We start from the raw sequence: 25,069 nt of genomic DNA, 5'->3' as shown, positions 1-25,069 counted from the left end.
TTGTAAACTCTCCTTCCAGAGTCACATTAAGCATCTCCAATCCAAAATAAATCTAGAATAACCCTCGTAAAACTGATCATCCTACCGATCCTCGACTTCGGTGATGTCATCTAAAAATAGCTTCCAACACTCTACTCAACAAACTGGATGCAGTTATCACAGTGCCATCGTTTTGTACCAAAGCCTCATAACTGCCCACCATGCGACTGTAGCCTTCGTGTTGGCCTCGCTTCATATCGTCGCAAGACCACTGGCTCAGGTTATCTACAAGCTTGCTAGGTAAAGCCCGCCTTATCTCAGTCACTGGTCACCATAGCAGCACCCACTCGAGCACGCGCTCCAGCAGGTCACTCCCCAAAGCCAATCCTCCTTTGGTCGCTTTCCTTCCAGTTCTCTGCTGCCTGACTGGAAGAATTGCAAAAATCTCTGAAGTGGAGACTTATATCTCCCTCAACTACTTTAAACCAGCTTAGGCAGCTCACAGATTACTGCACCTGTACATTGCCATCTGAAACAGCCCATCTATCTACCTACCTCATCCCCATACTGTTTATTTATTTATTTCTTGCTCCTTTTGCACCCAGTATCTCTACTTGCACATTCATCTTCTGCACATTACCATTCCAGTGTTAATTGCTATATTGTAATTACTTCGCCACCGCCTATTTATTGCCTTAACTCCCATATCTTACCTCATTTGCACTCACTGTATATAGACTTTTTGGTTTTCTTTGTTCTACTGTATTATTGACTGTATGTTTTGTTTATTCCATATGTAACTCTGTGTTGTTGTATGTGTCGAATTGCTATGCTTTATCTTAGCCAGGTTGCAGTTGCAAATGAGAACTTGTTCTCAACTAGCCTAGCTGGTTAAATAAAGGTGAAATAAAAAATAAAAATAATTAGCCTGGTTCCTCTCTAGGTTTCTTCCTAGGTTTTGGCCTTTCTAGGGAGTTTTTCCTAGCCACCGTGCTTCTACACCTGCATTGCTTGCTGTTTGGGGTTTTAGGCTGGGTTTCTGTACCGCACTTTGATATATCAGCTGATGTAAGAAGGGCTATATAAATACATTTGATTTGATTTGATAGTGCAGGAGCCATGCTGGAGTAAGATGCGTGGTTCGTGCCATGAGATAAGAGCATGGACAGCGTGAGGAACTTGAACGGTTAATGAGCACATTGCAACAATGTTAGCACAAGCTAACACCGACTCTGTAGCAGCCGCTACAGCCCTGAGGCAACATWCCAACCCTCTTATCACACCGTCAAGTCTTTTAGAATAGTAAGCAACAAGCTGTTGCTCCCACCATGGTCCTGAGTGAGGACAGATGACATGAAACCATTTTTCTCGCTAACAAACAGATTAAATGGTTTAGACTGATCTGGCAATCCTAAACAAGGAGAAGAGGTACGCAACTGTTTCAATTTGTCAAGTTGCTGCAGTCCTTCTGGTGTCCACTTTATCTTATCATTCATCTCTATCTTGTGGCCGTGAATGAGATCAGAAAGTGGCTGAGTGACTTCAGCGTAATCAGGTAGCCAGGCTCTGCAATAGCCTGCCATTCCTGTGTGTCATCATGTGCTGTTTTGTAACTGGTTGTGGAATCCAGTATGGATGGGTATCATTACGATACTCTTACCGGTACTGCTTATCGATCCTCTACTTTAACAGTATTCTTATCGGTTCTTTTTGTTATTTTTTACAACAACAAAAAAACGAGACATGTTAAGAACAGAATTACCATTTATTTTCTGAAATGTAAAATAAATAAAAMAAACTATTATTTACAGCAAAAGAAACAGCAATGTTTTGAACAAATCACTTTTATAGACTCTAATGTTGTGATGATGGAAATGTAAAACAAATGAAATAAACAATATTTTCCTGCAAAAGACAATACAGTGGTATAGAGCAACACGGGTGGGGCATGCAGGTAGGCTGCAAAAGGACTAACAGTTCTTAGCAGTTCTTCTGGAGACAGATCAACATATTTGCCTTCTCTGGCAGAAGTCGGGACCTCTCCTGGCTTATTGTGGAGGAGGCTTGAGCACAGAGGTAGCTTGTTGCAATGTTTGTGAGGAGGGGCAGAGTAGCTCTCTTCTCCCACCACCACAACACAAGATCTTCAGCCATGGGCCTTCGTAGAGCTCGACCTCTAGGTCAACACGCTTGCTGAGGGTGAGGGACGAGGTGTCCTGTTGGATCGTCAACCTCAACTCCCTGTCCTCCTCTGAGAACAGCTCCTCCAAGGCACTCCTTGTTTTGTACGATGGAGGGACTGTCTCCTCCATTACCTCTCCTTCTCCTTCAGACTTCTCCTCCTGTTGCTGGTGCTCTGTGTCTGTCTGCTCCGGCTCCTCTAACAGCCCTGGTGTTGCTCCTGTCACATTGGCCTCAACAGTTGCCTTCCTCAGCCTGTCCCAGGTGGGGTCACTCACCCTTCAAATCTGGGGTCCATTGCTGTGGCCTCATGCAGGAAGGCTTGAATGTCCACATCCTGATAGGTTCTCCCACACCTTCTCTTTGATGGTTGCCACAAACGTATCTTCATGCTTCACAGTGAAGTGCTCTTCCAGTTTTTGGAGGATGGGTAGGATCTGTCCACAGGTGGCATTCTTTTCACATGACACACACAGTGTGGATGTATAGAGGATTCTCATGAGCTGGACAAACTCCTCAGCCTTATGGAAGTCCTCGTCCTTCAGACGGTCCAGGTTGTCGTTGGTCATTGCTTTTCACAGTCGTGGTCCAAGGCTGCTGCTTGGATCGCTGGATACTGCTCCATGAATCTCTCTATCATTAGATAGAGCGAGTTCCATCTGGCCTTGACATCAAGGATGAGTGAGTGTTGCGGAAGGCCTGAAACAACAACAAAAAAGAACATACATTTAATTACTGCACACTTGAATATTGAATTAAATTGTTAAATGTGGAAATTTCAAAATAACACTATAATAGATTGAACTGGCATCTTGCCAAGGAACTGCTTCTTTGGACATCGAGGATCTCTTGAACCACACGGCCACTGCTTGAATTCGGGCTGCCCATTTATCAATGGAAGTRATTTTGTAGATTTTCTGCGCTGCCAGATTCAATGTGTGCGCAAAGCATCCTATTTTTAGAATGTGTAGCCTCTTGATGGCAACATCCATATTGCCAGCATTATCAACAGTCACAGCTATAATCTTGCTTGGTTCTATCCAGGGGCGAAAATCTGATATCAACTTTGGAGGGGACACGTACATGAAATTTTCTTAAGAGCAATTCCTGAGGGGGACACCAAAAGTAGTGCTGTAACACATAGCCTACATTGTAATATGTTAAATGCATATTGAGGAACCATAATTACTACTACTGGATAATTGATAGGTAGTTAACTGAAGGGTTGTCCCAACTTGTTCAAATGTTTACATCGTTATAATACTACTAATAATAATAGTTATAGCAGTGTTCCTTATCATTCCAGTATGTATTTACAACCAGAAATACCAAGAAAGGCCAGTAGGTGACAATGGTACTGTACACTGTGTATGGGTCCAGTTTTCGTAAATACAATGAACATGGTGCGATCTCATCTAAAATAATTTCCATTGAGAACCATCACAAAGTTGGTCTCAGTATTGAATTGACCTTTTAATTAGACTTTTTCTGATACATTTATATAGTCATTAAATATCTGCCACTGGCCTGAGTCTTCTACAATAGCTTTACAAGAACAAAAAGCTCAAAATAAGTACAGTTCTAAAAGCGAAATAACTACTTCAATGAATAACTCAAATAAATCAACCAAAATGTCTTCCTAAAATACATATTTATTGTTCAGTCAGTGTCTCACCTCTTCAAACAGCAGCTATGGAAAAGTATGTCACAAAGTACGCAATTTTAAATAAAATAAATAATTAGTAAGTGTACTGTCATGTACTAAAAACTGAAAACTACTAAACAAAAGAACAAATATCATACTATACACCAGGGGTTCTCAAACAGGGTTCCGTGGACCCCCAGGGGTCCCTGGTGTAATTGCAAGATGTCCGTGAAATAAAAAAGTGTAATGAACGTATTCAGCACAAGGATTCCAGTAACCTTACATATAATATAGAGGGGTGGAGGTCCCTGAGGACCACTCAAAACCTTGCCTGCTTTGCTCAAAATATGCAGGGGTTCCTGTACCCGAAAAAGGTTGAGAACTACTGCTATACACACTACTGAACAAAAGAACCAAACATATGTTTGTGGGTTTCAATGGATCTAACAAATTGCTGGCAGATATTTTCCCTCTGATTCAATGGAGTCAATCAATGTTGTTGCTTTCTCATACAGTGCAAGGTAGCTTTTGTCTTTTCTCTTGCCCCTACGTGATGACCACACACAGTCGACTGCAGCCTGCATACCAGACACAGTCTGAGTTTTATTCTGCAGTGAAATGTTTAGACATTCAAGCTCTCCAAGAACAGCAGAGGCAAGTGTGATGCCCAACACAGTCTTGCCTTTGCTGAAGTGCTCGAATAAGCCACTGGCAGTTGAAGCTGTCTTGGATGCAGTTTTTGCCATCTCCACTAGGCTGCTTAGTACCTGCTCATGCTGCCCTAGCACAGCAGCTCTAATATTAGTATTCCGCACAGTCCACCTTGTTGGACATAGGGGTTTCAGGGTGGTCAGATTTGTATCTTTGGAAAATGGGATCATCCTCTTCTGCCCTAAGTTTCAAAAGCTGGTATAAATTATGTGTGGCCTCTAAAGGCTTTTCCCCGTCTTACTACATGCTGCACTGAACTAACAATTTTCATCAAGCAATGCCTTGCGTCCTCCTGCTGTTTACCCCATGCGCTGGATAACTGGACACTGATTGGATTTAGTTGGTGTGCTGTTACAGTTACAAAGTGGTGGTGGGTTTGGCAGTGTTGATGTGCTGTGAATTTTTCAATGGCTTTTCTCCAGTTCCTAAATCCTGCACTAATGAAGGCAGCATCCGCTCTTTGGCCAAAAGATGGCTGGCTTGAAAACCTGTCACGACTACCCCCGAATTCAGTCCCTCTCCTTGCTCGGGTTTTGTTCGGCGGTCGGCGGTCGGCATCGCTGGTCTTCTAGCCATCGCCAATCCACCTTTCATTTTCCAGTTGTTTTGTCTTGTCTTCCCACACACCTGGTTCCAATTCCATAATTACATGTTGTGTATTTAACCCTCTGTTTCCCCCAATTCCTTGTCCGGAATTGTTGATTGCAAGTTTGTGCACGTTATGTCTGGCGTGCGAAGGTTTTTTTCCCATTGTATATATTTATTGTTTTTGTTCACGTGATTTTTATTATTAAACTGCACCATTGTAACACAGTCTTTGCTCTCCTGCGCCTGACTTCTCTGCCGCCAGTACGCACTCATTACAAAACCCTTGGCTACAGTGAAAACACAACACTCCTTTTATTGATGGATTATAATGTAGCCAGGGGAAATCGCGAAACCATTTCTCTTGAAATGTCAACACTCTGTTGGCAAGAGTTTGCGGTTCTATAAATTGTAGGTGTGGCTGATATGGTTTTGTGCCATCACTGAGGTAACTGGACAATGCTGTGCCCCTGTCCCCTATACTGGTGCTGCTGGCAACATGGGTGAAACCTGGTCCTGCCGTGGCTGACACTGTCCTCTGAAGTCTCTCCCTGGCCATTTCCCTTTCACCACCCTCACTGACTCACAGTCTGTCTCCTAGAAAATAAATAAGGTGTTTGCCATACTCCTAACTACCGGTWCCCAAAACTACACAATTAATCACAACATCAATACCYTTGCCTTAAAAAATCTTAGTTCAGTCACCAGTTTAAGTTGAGAGTGGGGGTATTCATGGCATTGTCCAATTATGTCCCTATTTTACAAGTCCAAAAAAGAGAGAACCTTTCATAATGTTGCCAAACAGACTCAACAAACTTACCTGAGACTCCCTGTCTCTGCCAGTCTGTCCCTGCCTATCTGTCCCCAGCTCTGCTGTCTGTGTGCCATCTGATGCCTGCTCTGCCTAATGACACATTTGAAACATTTCCATTAGTATTTCACTTCTTTCTTATGAACATTTTATCAACTAGTATATGAGATTTAGGCTACTAGGGTTCTTACTTAGCGTTTGGTGTACTGAAAAATTTTCTGATGTCCATCTTTTTCTATCTGGCTGGCTGGCTACACACACACACAGTGTGCAAGTTATTTACAGTAGGAGATGTCTATCATCTATTATCATTCTATAATGGGCTTCGATCTACAAGGTAGCTAGCTAGTCAGTTAGCAAATGTGAAACGGATTGCAGTGACAAGGGTTGACAGCTGTATGAGTTCACCATTTACACAACGTATGCTGCAACCTTTTGTAATTTTAATATAGTTCATGCTTTCGTTTTATATTGGCTGGCTTTCCACAATAGCTGAATTTGCTGAGCTAGCACCAATTCCGTTTCTGTGGTGTTTGCTATAATCTTTGCTTTCGTCAGTTTACTCCAAGATCGGCACACAGGTGCTTCAAAGTCCCATAGCGACAATTTAGTTTTGCAACGAGACCATTAAATATATTTGACAATGGTAGAAGAGAGTGTAGTTCGTTCAGTTTGGAGTTCAGTTTATCGCTAACCTTATCACAGAGACTTTGAAACACTACAGCTGCATGCTGATCTTGAAATAAACTGACGATAGCAAAGAGGGGGGGGGGGGGGCAGTGGATCAAACCATTGTGAGGCAAAGGGCGGGAGGCTCGCACTCTTTTGAAACTTAAAAACGCGCTATTAAGTGTCTATAATCAGCACAAGTGCTTTCATTGCGTATTATTAATTTTWATCAAAATTACATAGTTATGTTTACAGTGATATATTGGGGGGGACAAATCATATTTTTCCCAGGATGAGGGGTCGTGTCCCCCCCGTCCCCCCTGGGATTTCTGCCTATGGCTATCTAAAACTCTTCCAGAATGTCTGAGATCTCCTCTGCCACTACTTCGCCAGTTTGCGATTTGTACACTGCCCTGGTGTGGAGGACCTTCTGTTTTACATGGCACCTGACTTGTGTAGTGAACTGTAACAGTGAGATAGTGGTCCTGACAGAGGCTGGTCCACCCGTCTGATGTGATGGCCAGCTTTGGCACGTCCTTCAGCTCAGTGATCACATTGGCCTTTTCTACACCACACCAGGTAAGAACTAATGTGTCACTGAGGTAACTCCTGGCGGGAGGGGTATATTTGGGGTTGAGTGACTTGCTCATCTCCCTACAGTAAAAAATATAGTTTCCATGTGTTGAATTATCATTATTGAATTATTGTGTTGTTGTGTATTGTATTGTGGAGTGATGGGACTAACATACAACCCTTTTATACTACTATATCCTAAAAATTAATACAACTCAATATATACTGACAGACTGTTACCTAAAGCCCTTAAGCTCCACTGTTTCAAAGGGGTGTAGGCCTTTCACTATGAACTTGGTCACGGCTAGGTGGCACTCATTCAACCTCTCCTCAGTCATCCTCCCACTAGCTGCCAGCATGAAGGGGCTTTGGGCAGGTCTTTGGCTTGGACCAGTGGGGAGTCAATCTTGAAATGGGTGATTGAATTTATGAAGGCAACCATAGCTACTTTTGATCAAGTACCCTTGTTTCCATAATTTAGTTAACTCCGTGTGTGGACTCTAGGTTGCTAGCAAACAGTTGAAGTCGGAAGTTTACATACACTTAGGTTGGTGTCATTAAAACWAATTTTTCAACCAATCCACAAATTTCTTGTTCACAAACTATAGTTTTGGCAAGTCGGTTAGGACATCTACTGTGTGCATGACACAAGTAATTTGTCCAACAATTGTTTACAGACATATTATTTCACTTATAATTCACTGTATCACAATTCCATAAACTAAGTTGACTGTGCCTTTGCACAGCTTGGAAAATTCCAGAAAATTATGTCATGGCTTAAGAAGCTTATGATAGGCAAATTGACATCATTTGAGTCAATTGGAGGTGTACCTGTGGATGTATATCAAGGCCTACCTTCAAACTTAGTGCCTTTTTGCTTGACATCATGGGAAAATCCAAGGAAATCAGTCAAGACCTCGGAAAATAATTTGTAGACCTCCACAAGTCTGGTTCATCCTTGGGAGCAATTTCCAAACGCCTGAAGGTACCACATTCATCTGTACAAACAATAGTACGCAAGTATAAACACCATGGGACCACGCAGCCGCCATACCGCTCAGGAAGGAGATGCGTTCTGTCTCCTAGAGATGAATGTACTTTGGTGCGAAAAGTGCAAATCAATCCCAGAACAACAGCAAAGGACCTTGTGAAGATGCTGGAGGAAACAGGTACAAAAGTATCTATATCCACAGTAAAACGAGTCCCATGTCGACATAACCTGAAAGGCCGTTCAGCAAGGAAGAAGCCACTGCTCCAAAACCGCCATAAAAAAGCCAGACTACGATTTGCAACTGCACATGGGGACAAAGATCGTAGTTTTTGGAGAAATATCCTCTGGTCTAATAAAACAAAAATAGAACTGTTTGGCCATAATGACCATCGTTATGTTTGGAGGAAAAAGGGGGACGCTTGTAAGCCGAAGAACACCATCCCAATCATGGAGCACGTGCGTGGCAGCATCATGTTGTGGGGGTGCTTTTCTGCAGGACGGGCTGGTGCACTTCACAATATAGATGGCATCATGAGGTAGGAAAATGATGTGGATATATTGAAGCAATATCTCAAGACATCAGTCAGGAAGTTAAAACTTGGTCGCAAATGGGTCTTCCAAATGGACAATGACCCCAAGCATACTTCCAAAGTTGTGGCAAAATGGCTTTAGGACAACAAAGTCAAGGTATTGGAGTGGCCATCACAAAGCCCTGACCTCAATCCCATAGAAAATTTGTGGTAAGAACTGAAAAAGCGTGTGCGAGCAAGGAGGCCTACAAACCTGACTCAGTTGCACCAGCTCTGTCAGGAGGAATGTGCCAAAATTCACCCAAGTTATTGTGGGAAGCTTGTGGAAAGCTACCCGAAACGTTTGACACAAGTTAACCTCTCTGAGGTAGGGGGCAGTATTTTGACATCCGGATGAAAAGCGTGCCCAAAGTAAACTGCCTGTCATTCAGGCCCAGATGCTAGGATATGCATATAATTGGTAGATTTGGATAGACAACACTTTAGTTTCTAAAACTGTTAAAATAATGTCTGTGAGTATAACAGAACTGATTTGGCAGGCGAAACCCCGAGGACAAACCATCCAGGTCATAGGATTTTCCAATTGTTTTCTATGGGATGCCCTTTTTATAAGGAACCTGGTGTAACGGTTCTCCTCCTCCTCTTCATCCGAAGAGGAGGAGCATGGATTGAACCAAGGCGCAGCGTTGTGATAAGACATGATAATTTATTAAACAAAACAGACGAAGACGAAAACGAACTATACTTGATATCACTAACAAAACAACAAACGATGAATGTAGACAGACCTGGACACATGTAACACGAAGAACGCACGAACAGGGAAATGACTACATAAAAACCGAACGAACAAAATGAACAAACAAACCGAAACAGTCCCGTATGGTGCAACATAGACAGACACTAACACAGGAGACAACCACCCACAAACAAACAATGTGACAACACCTACCTTAATATGATTCTCAATCAGAGGAGATGAAAACCACCTGCCTCTAATTGAGAACCATATTAGGTATCCATTAACCAACATAGAAACAGAAAACATAGACTGCCCACCCAAACTCACGTCCTGACCAACTAACACATACAAAAACTAACAGAAAACAGGTCAGGAACGTGACACCTGGTTGCAGTTCCTATGGCTTCCAATAGATGCCAACAGTCTTTATAAATTGTTTGATGTTTTTCTTTTGAGAAATTAAGAAGTAGTGCTATTCATTGTAAGTGTCACTCCAGGTGGACTGTACTGTTTTAGTGCGCATGACCAGGAGCTCGCTCCACGTTGTTTTTATCCGGTATTATACACAGTTTACTCTGTCTTAAATTGTATCAATTATTTCCGTTTTAGGGTACCTGAGGTTGGATTAGGAGCGTTGTTTGAAATGTTTGGACCAAGTTTACAGGTAACTTATTAGATACTTTGTAGGCTAGTTGGGTGAGTTGAAACCGGTGTATTTCTGAATCAAACGTGCCAAATAAATAGACATTTTTGGGACATAAAGAAGGACATTATTGAATAAAAGGACCATTTGTGATGTTTCTGGGACATTTTGGAGTGCCAACAGAAGAAGATCTTCAAAGGTAAGGCATTAATTATATCGCTATTTCTGACTTTTGTGGCGCACCTGCCTGGTTGAAATATATTTTTGGGACGCTACCGTCCCACGTACCCTAGAGAGATTAAACAATTTAAAGGCAATGCTACCAAATACTAATTGAGTGTATGTAAACTTCTGACCCACTGGGAATGTGATGAATGAAATAAAAGCTGAAGTAAATCATTCTCTCTACTATTATTCTGACATTTCACATTCTTAAAATAAAGTCGTGATCCTAACTGACCTAAAACAGAGAATTTTTACTAGGATTAAATGTCAGGAATTGTGAAAAACTGAGTTTAAATGTATTTGGCTAAGGTGTATGTAAACTTCTGACTTCAACTGTACATACTTAATGTAGATCGGGCAACGAGAAATTAAGTACGAGCCAGGCAGTCGAAAACTGTGCATTTCTCTGCCTGTACATGATAAACTTTTGATAGATGGTTGGATAGATTGCTTGTGTTTCCGCCCTTACAAGCAAAAGTATTGTTGCACTTGTGGCAATGAGCATTGTCAGCATCGACTCTGGTGAAGTGTAACCACACTTTTGAACGTTTAGCTCTCTCCGCCGTCATCACTAATTAAGAGCAGGGTGCTGTGTGTGCTGTAGCGTGTTGGAGACACAGGCTCCGCGCGAGAGAGATCTCTTCTGGATTGGGAATAGTGAAAATGCAAATCTTAATATTATTGCAAATTAGAAATGGTTGGTGAGATAAAATGTGCAAAATAACAATTATATAGCAATAATAAATACATTTCTCCAGTACCGAAAGCAGAACCGATAACGTCGGAGCTTATGGATACTACGGTCTTTCATAATTTAGCCCCGGGGCCCGTGTAATATTGGGTTTCGGTACCCATCCCTAGTATCGAGAGAATTGCAGCCACACACTCCAAACCCAATTTCCTACCATTAGGTGTAATGTCATGTCCCAGATATTTATCTGTTTGGGAGACAAGTTGAAACTTTTTCTTAGAAATGTTGTGGCCATTTTCAGCAAGAAACACTAACAGAGCTCTGGTGTCGACTTTGCATGCTTGTTGGGTTTCAGAACACAGTAACAGGACGTTGACATACTGTATTAACATACTCCCATCGGGGGTATGAAACCCTCTAAATTTTGCACCAAAGCAGCAGAAAATACTGCCGGAGATTCCGAGTAACCTTGGTGGCGATGGGAATGCAGTCCAAGTCCAACAGTTGTTTAAGAACGTAAACTGTTTTTCTGGTGCGATGGGAATGCTAAAAAATAAAGCATTAGCCAAATCAGCAACTGAAAACCATTTAGCCGACGCCGGCACAGCAGATAAAATTGGAATGGGGTTTGGCACAACAGGAGCCCTTACATAAACTGCATCGTTAACAGGTCTGAGATCTTGAACAAAACACCAATCACCTGAGGCCTTTTGGACAGGAAGAATGAGGGTATTACAGGGAGAGTCTGGACAGGGCACAATAGCTCCTCTTTCTACCAATGAAGCATGAACAGGGGTAATCCCCTTGACTGCTTCCTGACTTAGGAGATAATGAGTTCTGATTGGTCTGTGTGTGCCCTTAGGTATGACAGTAAGTGGTTCAACCCCCCTCATTGTCATACTTATCTTTAGCCCACAGAGAGTCTGGGAGACCAATCAACAAGGGTGATTGATTCTCCACGGAAATCATCTGTTTAGTGCTATCAAGGCCATGTACACCTCATTGAACATGTACAGCCCAAATAAATTGAACACACAAAGTATGTATGCTGGGGGAGAATTTATACCCATCCGCTCTAAGTTCCCAATCAGTGACCTGCAAGACAGATTTCAACCAAATACCAGTATCCTCCCAAGCAACATGTGTTTCAGCTACTGATACATGTGGCATGCTGTCACTAAATACATACAACAAAGCCTGTCAATTTAACACTTAAAGCACAAAATTGGGGCCCACTATAAATGTCACTGCTCTGTTTGGGGTGTGGTCCCTTACAGACAATTTTGTTCATAATCTCTTGTCAATGGTGAGAAATGTGCGGTGCAGTGTAAGCCAGTCTGTGACATAAAACTGCCTTTCTGTTTCCAACGACTGCGAGCATTTAAGAAAATTTTGTCAGTAGGGTGACCCATCAATAATGTGACCCATCAATATCCTGTACGTCCCATGCATAGTACCAATCACATGTTGAGACCGTGTCGGACAGGAAGGCCTGTGACGAAGTCCAGGGATATGTAAGAAGAGGGACGGTGAGGGTCAGGCAGTGGTTGAAGAAGACCAGCCGGACCTTGCCGAGGAGTCTTGTTCTGCGCACACACCACGCAGGTGAAGACAAACGTGGAGACGTCGAGACCATGGTAGGCCACCAAAAGCATTGTCGCACAAAGGCCAGGGTCCGATGGGAGCCCAGGTGGCAGGCAAGCCCGGGTGGGACCACTCCAGGCCCGAGGAGGCACAAACATAATCTGCCACCCCCGGGGTTTGGCTGGGAACGATGCGCCTCATGGACCTGCTTCCCTATTCCCCAGCTGAGTGCCGTCACCAGACACGAGGTGGGAAGGATGGTCTCAAGGTCCATGGGTGTAGCCGTGGGGCTATAGCGGCATGACAGCCCATCCAGCTTGATGTTCTTGGATCCTGGTTGGTAGGAAAGGAAGAAGTTAAACTGGGTGAAAAGTAGGGCCCACCTATCTTGCCTGGAATTGAGACGCTTGACGGTGTGGAGATATTCCAGGTTCTTGTGGTCCGTCCACACAATGAACGGATGTTCCGCCCCCTCCAACCAGCGTCTCCACTTCTCCAAAGGCATCTTCACCGCGAGAAGCTCACGATTTCCCACATCGTAGTTCCTCACCGAGGCGGTGAGGCGATGGGAGAAAAAGGCGCAGGGATGTAACTTGAGGTCCAGTGCAGAATGCTGGGACAGGACAGCCCCCACTCCGACATCCAAAGCATCGGCCTCCACCACGAACTGACTGGTCAGGATGAACCAAGATGGGAGCAGTGGTGAAGCGGTGCTTGAGGTCCCGGAACATCCAGTCAGCAGCTGGGGACCATGTGAACAGAACCTTGGGAGAGGTGAGTACAGACAGGGGTGAAGCCAGGGTGCTGTAACCCCAGATAAAGCGGTGATAGAAGTTTGAAAATCCCAGGAAACATTGCAGCTGCACTTTGGACATAGGCTGGGGCAAATCCACCACCTCTCTCACCTTCCCGGGATCCATCTGTACATTCCCTGCAGCGATGAAGTAACCAAGGAAGGGGATCTCCGCTTTCACAAAAAGCTGGATCTCTAGGAGGCGCTGGAGGACCTGTCGGATGTGGAGCACGTGTTCTTGGGCTGAGTGGGAGAAAACGAGGATCTCATCGAGGTAGACGAAAACAAACCGGTTCAACATGTCGCGGAGAACGTCATTAACCAGGGCCTGAAACACAGCAGGGGCGTTGGTAAGTCCAAATGGCATGACCAGGTATTCGTAGTGGCCGCTGGCCGTGTTGAAGGCTGTCTTCCAATTGTCCCCTTCCCGTATCCACACCAGATGGTAGGCATTCTGCAGGTCCAACTTGAAGAAAACGATGGCCGCCTGGAGCGACTTGAAGGCCGAGGTGATGAGTGGTAGCGAGTAGCGGTTCTTCACCGCTATGTCATTGAGGCCCCAGTTGAGGCCCCAGGTCAGCGGAGTCAATCACCACCTTCCGGAGACACCTGAAACCCCACCTCTTTAAGGAATACCTAGGATAGGATAAAGTAATCCTTCTAACCCCCCCCCCCCCCCCCCCCCCCCCCCCCCCCCCCCCCCCCCCCCCCCCCCCCCCCCTTAAAAGAGTTAGATGCACTATTGTAAAGTGGTTGTTCCACTGGATATCATAAGGTGAATGCACCAATTTGTAAGTCGCTCTGGATAAGAGCGTCTGCTAAATGACTTAAATGTAAATGTAAATGTAGTCGATGCACGTGCGCAGGGTTTTGTCCTCCACAAAGACGAACCCGGCACCGGCGGGGGAGGCAGAAGGACGGATACACTTTGCAGCTAGAGAGTCCTCGATGTTGGTCTCCATAGCCTTGGTCTCAGGACCCGACAAAGAGTATAGTTGTCGCTGGGGCGGTGTGGTGCCTGGGAGAATGTCGATCCCGCAGTCATAGGGTCAGTGAGGAGTGGCCTGGGCCTTACTGAAAACCTCCTGGAGGTCCTGGTATTCCGCGGGAATGGCAGAGAGGTCCGGGGCAACTTCCGAGCCCACAGGAAGACGTCCATGGACAGGCTGCACTGACTTCAGACAATAGACGTGGCAGAATGGGCTCCAGCCCATAATGGCACCAGCAGTCCAGGCTATGAGGGGATTGTGTTGCTGGAGCCAAGATAATCTCAATACCATGGGAACCTGAGGAGACTTAATCAGCATAAATTGGATTGCCTCGTTGTAGTTCCCTGACACTTGTAGGTTGATGGGAGAGGTATTGTGAGTGACCCGGCCTATATGACCCAGATGCAAACAGCTAGAGTCACAGGTGTTTATTGACCCAAACAGGGGGCAGGCAAAAGACAGGTCAAAGGCAGGTAGAGGTCCGCAATCCAGGGCAGAGTCAATAAGGTACAGAACAGCAGGCAGGCTCGGGATCAGAACAGGCAGAGGTTTGTAAACGTGTCAGAGTCAGGCAGGTACAGAATGGCAGGCAGGCTCGGGTTCAAGGTAGGCAGAATGGTCAGAACCGGGGAACTAGGGAACAGAACTTGAGAAAGCAGGGAGATGGGAAAACACGCTGGTAAGACCTGACAAGACGAACTGGCAACAGACAAACATAGAACACAGGTATAAATACAATGGGGATAATGAGGAAGATGGGTAACACCTGGAGGGGGGTGGAGATGAGCACAAAGACAGGTGAAACAGATCAGGGTGTGACAGTTCTGGCGAAATGTCCCTGTTTTCCGCAGTTGTGGCAAGCAAAGTTCCTTCCCTGTTGTTGCTGTTCTCTGGCCCACCCGTCAGCACTGGCTCCCCCTCCTCTTCCTCTACCCCGTCCCCTCTATCCATCATTTTGAGGTCTTCCCTGAGCCTGCCGCTGCTGGCCCTGTCCTTGATAAAAAGCCAGCTGTGCAGCTTGCACTCCTTTTTCTATTCTCTGTTTTGTCTTGTCTGCTTGAGACAGTTTTTGCCTCTCATCGTGTTTACAGTGTTCAATAACAGCTTGTAGACTGATAGTTTCCCAGCCAATGCAAGTCATTTCAACATGTTTACCAGGGGCTGGCAAAAGTCCATTCATTAGGGCAGCCTTCAAGAGTCTGTCATAGTCATAATTTTGGCGGCCATCAGTCATTGGTTTGAGCCCATTATGCTTACGGTAGCAAGTCTCCAGCCTATGTCTGTAGTCTTCCAACGACTCTTTAGCTTTCTGCGTGCAACTATAGATAGCTTCCCAATCGGTCATGGGTGGGTAATGTTCTTTTTTGCGATCACACAGTGTAGTTAGCTGGGTAGGCTCCACCCTTTCCCATTGGTAGTTTTCATCAAAGCCTCCCTCCACGTCCGCCCATCGCAGCCTCATCTTGATACGGCAAATGTGCACAATCTCAGCTGCAGATGGCTTGTACAGCCGGGCCATCTTAATTAGCTGTGTGGTAAAATCCCCAGCGTCCTTTGTAGGATCTGGAAGTTCTTTAGCAATGTCCTTCATTTCGTCCTGTCTTCTGGATGCCGAAGAGAGGGTACCATTCGCCATGGACCTTCTCACCATCCACAGGTCGTGGTTATGGATTAGTGGACATTACCAGAGGTGCCTGTAGAAAGGTTGTGTTTGGGTCACCTTTTTTACCTGTTATGGTCGTGACCGTTGTGGGTGAGGGACTTAGCTGCATGTTAGGGGTCGACGTTGATGGTGGACTAAGCTCCCAGAGTCCATCAACACCAGAGACGGGATGCAATGTGGCCGGTGCATGGAACGGATTTCCACTGCTCATGGGCCACCTCCGAGGTGTTTGCTGGTAGAACTGCGGTGTGGGAGATGGCTGAGCGAGCTGCTGTCGGACACCCAGGGTTGGTGCTGGTGCAGTGGATACAGGGGTATAATGGGGGGTGGAAAGTCATTATCATCATCATCCCTGTTTCTCCTTCTTTTCTTATCTTCCTCCGACTGTTTCTTCTTCTTACTTTCTTTCACCATTATTCCTTTAACTTTCTTGTCTGACTTTCTTTTGGCTTCCCTCTCCCACTTTCTAAATTTACCCCAATCTATTAGACATTTCTTGCCTTTCCTGGTTTCCTCAAACGTCTGTAAGTTATTTCTACATTCTCTTAATTACACTCAATGTGCCTTTCAAGGGATAATCTGAAGGCTATGAAGTCTTCAATTAATTTAGAACTAAGTATTAGAGCTATTTAGTTAACGGTTTTGTTAAAACCATCATCATAACATTGTGATTTGTTAAGTATATAATAATCCATGGCACATGTCCAGTATGACTATCTAATAGTTCAGTGCATGTTGGCTACTTGCCATTTTGGCTCACAGATACTGTAGAATAGACTACTATAATCTTTGGAAAAAGTCAAGTGTGCTATTACAATCATATTCATCTGGATATTAATATGTAACATTGTTACACATGCCCAGACAGCTTTGAACAGAAAATCGTGCATTTTGCAACTTAAATAACAGTGCTGTTAGAATTAACAAATATTGTCCAGAAAATGCTATGGATACAAAAACAATTGTGACAGCAAAAATATATTTTATCGATTGACTTTGACAAAGGGGAAATTGTAAACATTCATAATTCAAGTGACCGGAGATGAAGGCTCCCTGAGTTCAACGTTGGCTTTGACACACTCTGCTTTGACACACTCTGCCAGTCACTGACTTTTGGTTAGTTGGAAGTTACAGAAAGGGCTTGTCAATGGTTGGCATTGAGTTGCTTAGTGTCAATCCCAGCCCAACAGGAGGACAAAGGAGAGGGAGAAGAGGAGGAAGAGAGAGAAGGAGGAGTGGGCCATGGAAGCTCCACTGCTGCCACCAGCTAAGGCGGGGGATAGGAGGGTTCCCAAATTGGTAGCTAGGAAGTTCTTAAAGCGGGAGGTTTTGGTGAAGACTTGGATGGTGGAGGCGCGAGGACTCTGGCTCCATCGTGCTTTGCTAGTGCTAGTGGTGTTGCTGCTTGTGGCGTTGCTGCTATCGACAGTCAACACAGCAGTCTGAAACCATGAGTTGCCCTGCTTACACATCAGAGGACCACCCACATCACTCTATGGGGAGAGAAGCAGAGAAAAACATGGGTTAATATGGTCATACTGTTATGTGCTTATAACAACATGTTGCAAGCAAAATAGTAAGACCGACAGATTTATAGATCAACTGTGCCATACCTGCAATAGTGTCACAGGTCCGGTGCAAATGTTGTCCAAAGATGAAACATTCACGCATTCCACAACAGAGGTCTGGAACTCCTGCAGGACTTGCTCAGCTGAGGACACAAAGAGAGAGAGTATATTACTTGTCATACCAATATATACACACACACACACACACTCCTAAGGTCGTATCTTTCCGGAAACAATCCCTAGCCAGCCCCTACCCTAGGCATTTGTGTACATCTGAGAGGCCTGGATAGGGTGTAAGCAATATGTTGAAAATCCCACCTTTCCTTTGATAGGATAGGTGGGATTTCCAACATACAGCAATTCCATTGCTTTTCCAATTCTTTCAGATCTATAGAGCTTGTTACTGAACAGGCACATTTCTAACAAACACACAAAGACAGTTGTCCATCCACTCACCCCCACCCTGGCCAGTGCCCCAGCCAGCCACCCAGCACTTAGTCCCTGTGTTGAAGTTGCTGGTTCCCTGGTCCACACAGATAGGCTGGATGTAGTTAGACAACTTGGGTTTGCTGGCCAGTCGGAGGATGGCCACGTTGTTGCCCGTCAAGTTGCTCATGGTGATGTTGATGACATTCAGGGTTACCTCGTTAGGGTTGGAGCCGGTTTGCTTCAGACGACCCAGGATCACGGTCCATTGAGAGGCGTTGGGTTGGCTGGAGAGATAGAATAAGTTGTGTGTTTAGCGAGGGACACAAAACTCTTCATTCTGATTGCCGTCTTATAAAATGCTTATGTACTGCTTATACATGTGATATGTAGGGGTTATGAATGTGTTATGAAGAATGTGTTACTACCTAGGTAGACACCCGTCATACAATATCAAAATATTTAGGCAACCCTTAAAATCGCATAGAAATATGAGTTATAGATCTGTCGTTCCCATCGAAAGCAAGTCTAAGAAGCGGTAGATCTGTTGTATGTTTGCTATTTCTATGCTTCCCGTTCTGAAGTTTCTGTGTCTTTTACTTTCAGTTTCGTACACGTGTTTTAAACAGCAGAATATACAATATTTTTGGTTATGGAAAATATATTTCACAGTGGTTTGGATGGTACAATGATTGTCTACACAATGACTGCTTGTTTTGTCACAAACTGAAATTAGGCAAACGGTGGCGCGATTTCTGCATAGTGGATCTCTCTTTAGTATGGATGTTGTCATCATTTTGAATGCAATTAATGATTGTAGCAAGTTGATATGTTCTTACTTGAAGTTGTTGACATACACTACAGGTCAAAGTTTTAGAACAACTACTCATTCAAGATTTTTTCTTATTTGTACTATTTTCTACATTGTAGAAAACTATGAAATAACACGTATGGAATCATGTAGTAACCAAAAAAAGTGTTAAACAAATCAAAATATATTTTATATTTGAGATTCTTCAAATAGCCACCCTTTACCTTGATTAAAGCTTTGCACACTCTTGGCACTCTCTCAACCAGCTTAATGAGGTAGTCACCTGGAATGCATTTCAATTAACAGGTGTGCCGTCTTAAAAGTTAATTTGTGTGATTTCTTTCAAAGAGAAACGATGAGTCCATTACTTTAAGTCAGTTAATACGGAAAATTTCAAGAACTTTCAAGTGCAGTCGCAAAAACCATTAAGCGCTGTGAAACTGGCTCTCATGAGGACCGCCACAGGAATGGAAGACCCAGAGTTACCTCTGCTGCAGAGGATACGTTCATTAGAGTTACCAGCCTCAAATTGCAGCCCAAATAAATTCTTCACAGAGTTCAAGTAACAGACACATCTCAATATCAACTGTTTAGAGGAGACTGTGTGAATCAGGCCTTCATGGTCGAATTGCTGCAAAGAAACCACTACTAAAGGACACCAATAAGAAGAGGGCCAAGAAACACGAGCAATGGACATTAGACCGGTGGAAATTTGTCATTTAGTCTGGAGTCCAAATTGTAGATTTTTGGTTCCAACCGCCTTGTCTTTGTGAGACGCGGTGTGGGTGAACGGATGATCTACGCATGTGTATTTCCCATCGTAAAGCATGGAGGAGGAGGTGTGATGGTGTGGGGGTGCTTTGCTAGTGACACTGTCTGTGATCTATTTAGAATTCAAGCTTAACCAGCATAGCTACCACAGTATTCTGCAGCGATACGCCATACTATCTGGTTTGGGCTTAGTGGGACTATCATTTGTTTTTCAACAGGACAATGACCCAACAAACCTCCAGGCTGTGTAAAGGCTATTTGACCAATAAAGAGAGTGATGGAGTGCCGCATCAGATGACCTGGCCTCCACAATCCCCCAACCTCAACCAAATTGAGATGGTTTGTGATGAGTCGGACCGCAGAGTGAACGAAAAGCAGCCAACAAGTGCTCAGCTTATGTGAGCACAACTCCTTCAAGACTGTTGGAAAAGTATTCCAGATGAAGCTGGTTGAGAGAATGCCAAAAGTGCGCAAAGCTGTCATCAAGGCAAAGGGTGGCTATTTGAAGAATCTCAATTATATTTTGATTTGTTTAACACTTACTACATGATTCCAAATGTGTTATTTCATAGTTTTGATGTCTTCGCTATTATTCTACAATGTAAAAAATACAAAAAATAAAGAAAAACCCTTCAATGAGTAGGTGTTCTAAAACTTTTGAGTGTATTTATTAAATTCATATGCACTGCTTATGAATGTGATATGTATGGGTTATGTATACTGAACAAAAATATAAACGCATCATGTAAAGTGTTGGTCCCATGTTTCATGAGCTGAAATAAAAAAATCCCAGAAATTTTACATATGCACAAAAGGATTATTTTTCTCAAATTTTGTGCACATCTTTATTTACATCCCTGTTAGTGAGCATTTCTCCTTTGCCAGGATAATTAAGCCACCTGACATGTGTGGGATATCAAGATTAAACAGCATGATCATTACACAGGTGCACAATGTGCTGGACACAATAAAAGCCCACTCTAAAACGTGCAGTTATGTCAAAAACACAATGCCTCAGATGTCTCAAGTTTTGAGGGAGCTTGCAATTGGCATGCTAACTGCAGGAATGTCCACCAGAGTTGTAGCCAGAGAATTGAATGTTAAACCTCTTAAGGATCTGCCCCTTTTTTTCCCGTCTAAAATGACATACCCAAATCTAACTGCCTTTAGCTCAGGACCGGAAGCAAGGATATGCATAATCTTGATACCATTTGAAAGGAAACACTTTGAAGTTTGTGAAAATGTGAAATCAATGTAGGCGAATAAAACACATTAGATCTGGTAAAAGATAATACAAAGAAAAAAACTTTATTTATTTTTATTTTTTGTACCATCACCTTTGAAATGCAAGAGAAAGGCGATAATGTATTATTCCAGCCCAGGTGCAATTTAGATGTTGGCCACTAGATGACAGCAGTGTATGGGCAAAGATTTAGACTGATCCAATAAACCATTTCATTTCTGTTAAACATTTTGTATCAAGACTGCCCAAATTGGTTTATTATTAACTTTTCAAGTTCATAACTGTGCACTCTCCTCAAACAATAGCATGAATTATTTCACTGTAATAGCTGCTGTAAATTGGAAAGTGCAGTTAGATTAACAAGAATTTAAGCTTTCTGCCAATATCAGATATATCTATGTCCTGGTAAATGTTCTTCTTACTTACAACCTCATGCTAATCGCATTAGCCTACGTTAGCTCAACCTTCCCATGGGTGAGACACCGATCTGTAGACATCCTTAAAAGGTTCATTTCTAGAACCAGTGTCGTTTTAGAGAATTTGGCAGTACGTCCAACCGGCCTCACAACTGCAGACCATGTGTAACCACGCCAGCCCAGGACCTCCACATCCAACTTCTTCACCTGTCTGAGAGCAGCCACCCCGACAACTGATGAAACTGAGTATTTCTGTCTGTAAAAAATACTTTTTGTTGGGAAAAACTCATTCTGATTGGCTGAGCCTGGCTCCCCAGTGGGTGGGCTAATGCCCTCCCAGGCCCACCCATGACTACGCTCCTTCCCAAACGTGAAATCCATAGAGGAAGGTCTAGTTAATTTATTTCAATTTACTGATTTCCTTATATGAACTGTAACTATAAATTCGTTGAAATTGCTTCATGTTGCGTTTATATTTTTGTTCAGTATATACAGTTGAAGTCGGAAGTTTACATACACTTAGGTTGGAGTCATAGAAACTCGTTTTTCAACCACTCCACAAATTTCTTGTTAACAAACTATAGTTTTGGCAAGTCGGTTAGGGACATCTACTTTGTGCATGACACATACATTTTTCCAACAATTGTTTACAGACAGATTATTTCACTTATAATTCACTGTATCACAATTACAGTGGGTCAGAAGTTTACATACACTAAGTTGTCTGTGCCTTTGAACAGCTTGGAAAATTCCAGAAAATTATGTTATGGCTTTAGAAGCTTCTGATAGGCTAATTGACATCATTTGAGTCAATTGGAGGTCTAAAAAGCCAGACTACGGTTTGCAACTGCATATGGGAACAAAGATCGTACATTTGGGAGAAATGTCCACTGGTCTGATAAGACAAAAATAGAACTGTTTGGCCATAATGACCATCGTTATGTTTGGAGGAAAAAGGGGGAGGCTTGCAAGCCAAAGAACACCATCCCAACCGTGAAGCACGGGGGTGGCAGCATCATGTTGTGGGGGTGCTTTGCTGCAGGAGGGACTGGTGCACTTCACAAAATATATGGCATCATGAGGTAGGAAAATTATGTGGATATATTGAAGCAACATCTCAAGACATCAGTCAGGAAGTTAAAGCTTGGTCGCAAATGAGTCTTCCAAATGGACAATGAAGCCAAGCATACTTCCAAAGTTGTGGCAAAAAGACTTAAGGACTACAAAGACCACAAAGTCAAGGTATTGGAGTGGCCATCACAAAGCCCTGACATAAATCCTATAGAAAATTTGTGGGAAGAACTGAAAAAGCACACCAGGTCCATTCTCTCTGCAGCACCGGTTGTATAAAACATGGGTGGTGTTTTTGAACAGCTATCTATAAAAGGATTTTCACTAGCACAAGGATTGTACGAATGTCCTACGTCGGACTAATTAACCGGACTAGTTAACTTACCTGGAGAAGCAGCTAGCGTCGCTCATGACAGAGTCCACCGCCACTAACGTGCCCCCGCAAACGTGTGCTCCGTTTTTCTGTATGCTGGCTATCCAGGGCCACAAGCCTGCTGTCGCCAACGAGCTTCCCCCACCAATACGGGAGTTCAAAGAGGCGCTAGCGCTGCCACACACCACAGCTGCAGAGGGAGAGACAGATACAAGTTTGAGAGACAAATAAAAGGGAGTAATCCAGTAGTCAGATTTATTACAGAAGTAGAGAGATTCACATCAAGGTTTAGCCATATGCACAAGTTAGACTATAGGTACGTACGTGCGGGTGTGGTAGTAGGGGGGGGGGTGGTGGTGCAGGTGACACTGAGGTCAGAGTCAGTCCCACTGGATGAGAAGGTGATGAAGCCTGGCTGGTCACTGGTAATCTGGCTGTTGATCCAGGTCTGGTACTGGGAAACTCTGGCGTACACACCTGGGAAATTTGCCAGAGCACAGCCGTTGCCAAAACTCACAACGCCAGACTGGATCCAGCGAGGACCCTGTTTGCTCACAATCGGACCTCCTGAGTCCCCCTATGCATAGACAGATTTACAGTGTCACTGGGATTGAATTTTCACAGAATTATGAAATATAATGGGTTGGTTTCCCAGATGAAGCCTAGTCTCAGACAAAGAAGCATTTTCAAATGGGGAATCTCTTTTTGAAATTATTTTTAGTCTAGGATTACGTATAACCTGTGTCTGGAAGATAAGCCCAATGTGTTATTGACTGACACTGTAATAAACTAAAAGGAAAAGGACACCCAAGAGATTTTACCTGACAGGAATCCTTTCCTCCTGCTGATAGACCAGCACAGATCATGTTGTCAGTGATCACGCCAACTCCATAATTACAGTTGCACTGCTTGTTTCCCACTACTGGCACATCTACCTCCTGTAGGATCTGTGGTACAGCTGGGATGATAAACCGAAAATGTAGACACCAACCACTTATCACAGGCATTGCTGATATTCTTCACTATGATAAGTAGCTTATACTAGACAATGTGAAGTTTGAAATGAAATAAGTTTGCTAATATGGGTGATTGTTAATGGGACATTTGATAGCTACAACAATCAAACTAGTAGTCAGTGGTGGGAAAAGTACCCAACTTTCATACTTGAGTAAAAGTAAAAGATACCTTAGTAGAAAATTACTCAAGTAAAAGTGAGTTACCGAGTAAAATCCTACACGATTTCCTTGTTTCTTGGCACGATTTTCTTGTTTTTTAATTTACGGAGAGCCAGGGGCACACTTCAACACTAAGACATAATTTACAAACAAAGTGTTTGTGTTTAGTGACTCAGCCAGATCAGATGCAGTAGGTACGACCAGGGATGTTCTTTTTAAGTGTGTGAATTAGACCATTTTCCTGTCCTGCTAATCATTCAAAATGTAACTAGTACTTTTGGGTGTCAGGGTAAATTAGAAAGTACATTACTTTCTTTAGGAATGTAGTGGAGTAAAACTAAAATCTGTCAAAAATATAAATCGTAAAGTACAGATACCCAAAAAAACTACTTAAGTAGTGCTTTAAAAGTATTTTTACTTAAGTACTTTACACCATTGCTAGTAGGAGTATTTTAAAGGCTAATAAAAAAACTGTGGTGCACATGAATGTTATAAACGTATCGTTCTACTCATCGTTATCGCATCAATTCAGGTAATTTATTGCGGTATACATTTTTGTCCATATCGCCCAGCTCTAGTCTGTGGTGAGGCCAGGGACACTGAGGATAGACTTTCAACCCCATAAGAAAAAGGGCTTCCTCAACATACACAAGACCTCTCAGAATTCTGATCCATCATCAGTAGTACTTAAAACAAGCTATATCTATGGACTCACATCCACCAAAGCTGAGGGTGCCCCAGCCTGTGACCCAGCTAGTAGTGCCAGCATAGAAGGAGCTGCCTGGTGCAGCTAGGCAGACTGGCCGGATGTAGTTGGTAAAAGTCACGGGGGAGGAGAGCTTCAGCAGACACATGTCGTTGTCACTTGTACTCTTGCTGTAGTTGGGGTGGCAGATGATCTGAGTGACCGTACGACTCTCTTCATTAGGGTTGGAGCTCTGCTGGCTCTGACGACCCACGTAGACCACCAAATTTGATGTACTGGTGCTGAGAAAATGAGAGTTTCAAGTTAGAATTGTAGCACCGGTAGCAGAGCCGGTAGCACCCACCTCAGCAATATTTGAATATTATCATTATTTACGAACTGCTTCCCTTTACTTCTGACATCTCATTTTGAAAACATGATCGGGAGGAAAGTCTATTTACAAAGTATTTTTACTGTCCCAAAAAAACATTGTGGTTTTATGTGATCACATGAAAATCTAAATCT

General features: G+C 43.5%; 1 protein-coding gene across 1 annotated transcript in view; it reads right to left on the bottom strand.

Moving 5' to 3' along the window:
• Positions 1 to 25,069, bottom strand: part of LOC111982005 (uncharacterized) — a 51,639-nt gene that overhangs the window by 23,019 nt on the left and 3,551 nt on the right. Inside the window, exons 4-19 of the mRNA XM_024013511.2 lie at positions 24,575 to 24,846; positions 23,506 to 23,642; positions 23,009 to 23,261; positions 22,697 to 22,874; positions 18,030 to 18,286; positions 17,619 to 17,716; positions 17,179 to 17,498; positions 15,498 to 15,982; positions 14,429 to 14,731; positions 14,252 to 14,371; positions 13,466 to 13,896; positions 12,434 to 13,302; positions 7,395 to 7,538; positions 7,072 to 7,235; positions 2,515 to 2,731; positions 2,154 to 2,415 (exon numbers count right to left, since the gene is read on the bottom strand). Of these exons, the coding sequence (XP_023869279.2) occupies positions 2,154 to 2,415; positions 2,515 to 2,731; positions 7,072 to 7,235; positions 7,395 to 7,538; positions 12,434 to 13,302; positions 13,466 to 13,896; positions 14,252 to 14,371; positions 14,429 to 14,731; positions 15,498 to 15,982; positions 17,179 to 17,498; positions 17,619 to 17,716; positions 18,030 to 18,286; positions 22,697 to 22,874; positions 23,009 to 23,261; positions 23,506 to 23,642; positions 24,575 to 24,846 (4,510 nt within the window). The remainder of the gene's footprint in view (positions 1 to 2,153; positions 2,416 to 2,514; positions 2,732 to 7,071; positions 7,236 to 7,394; positions 7,539 to 12,433; positions 13,303 to 13,465; positions 13,897 to 14,251; positions 14,372 to 14,428; positions 14,732 to 15,497; positions 15,983 to 17,178; positions 17,499 to 17,618; positions 17,717 to 18,029; positions 18,287 to 22,696; positions 22,875 to 23,008; positions 23,262 to 23,505; positions 23,643 to 24,574; positions 24,847 to 25,069) is intronic.

Source organism: Salvelinus sp. IW2-2015, linkage group LG20, assembly GCF_002910315.2.
Source record: "Salvelinus sp. IW2-2015 linkage group LG20, ASM291031v2, whole genome shotgun sequence".
Classification (NCBI taxonomy): Eukaryota; Metazoa; Chordata; class Actinopteri; order Salmoniformes; family Salmonidae; genus Salvelinus; species Salvelinus sp. IW2-2015.
This window is presented reverse-complemented; position numbering and strand designations above follow the sequence as displayed.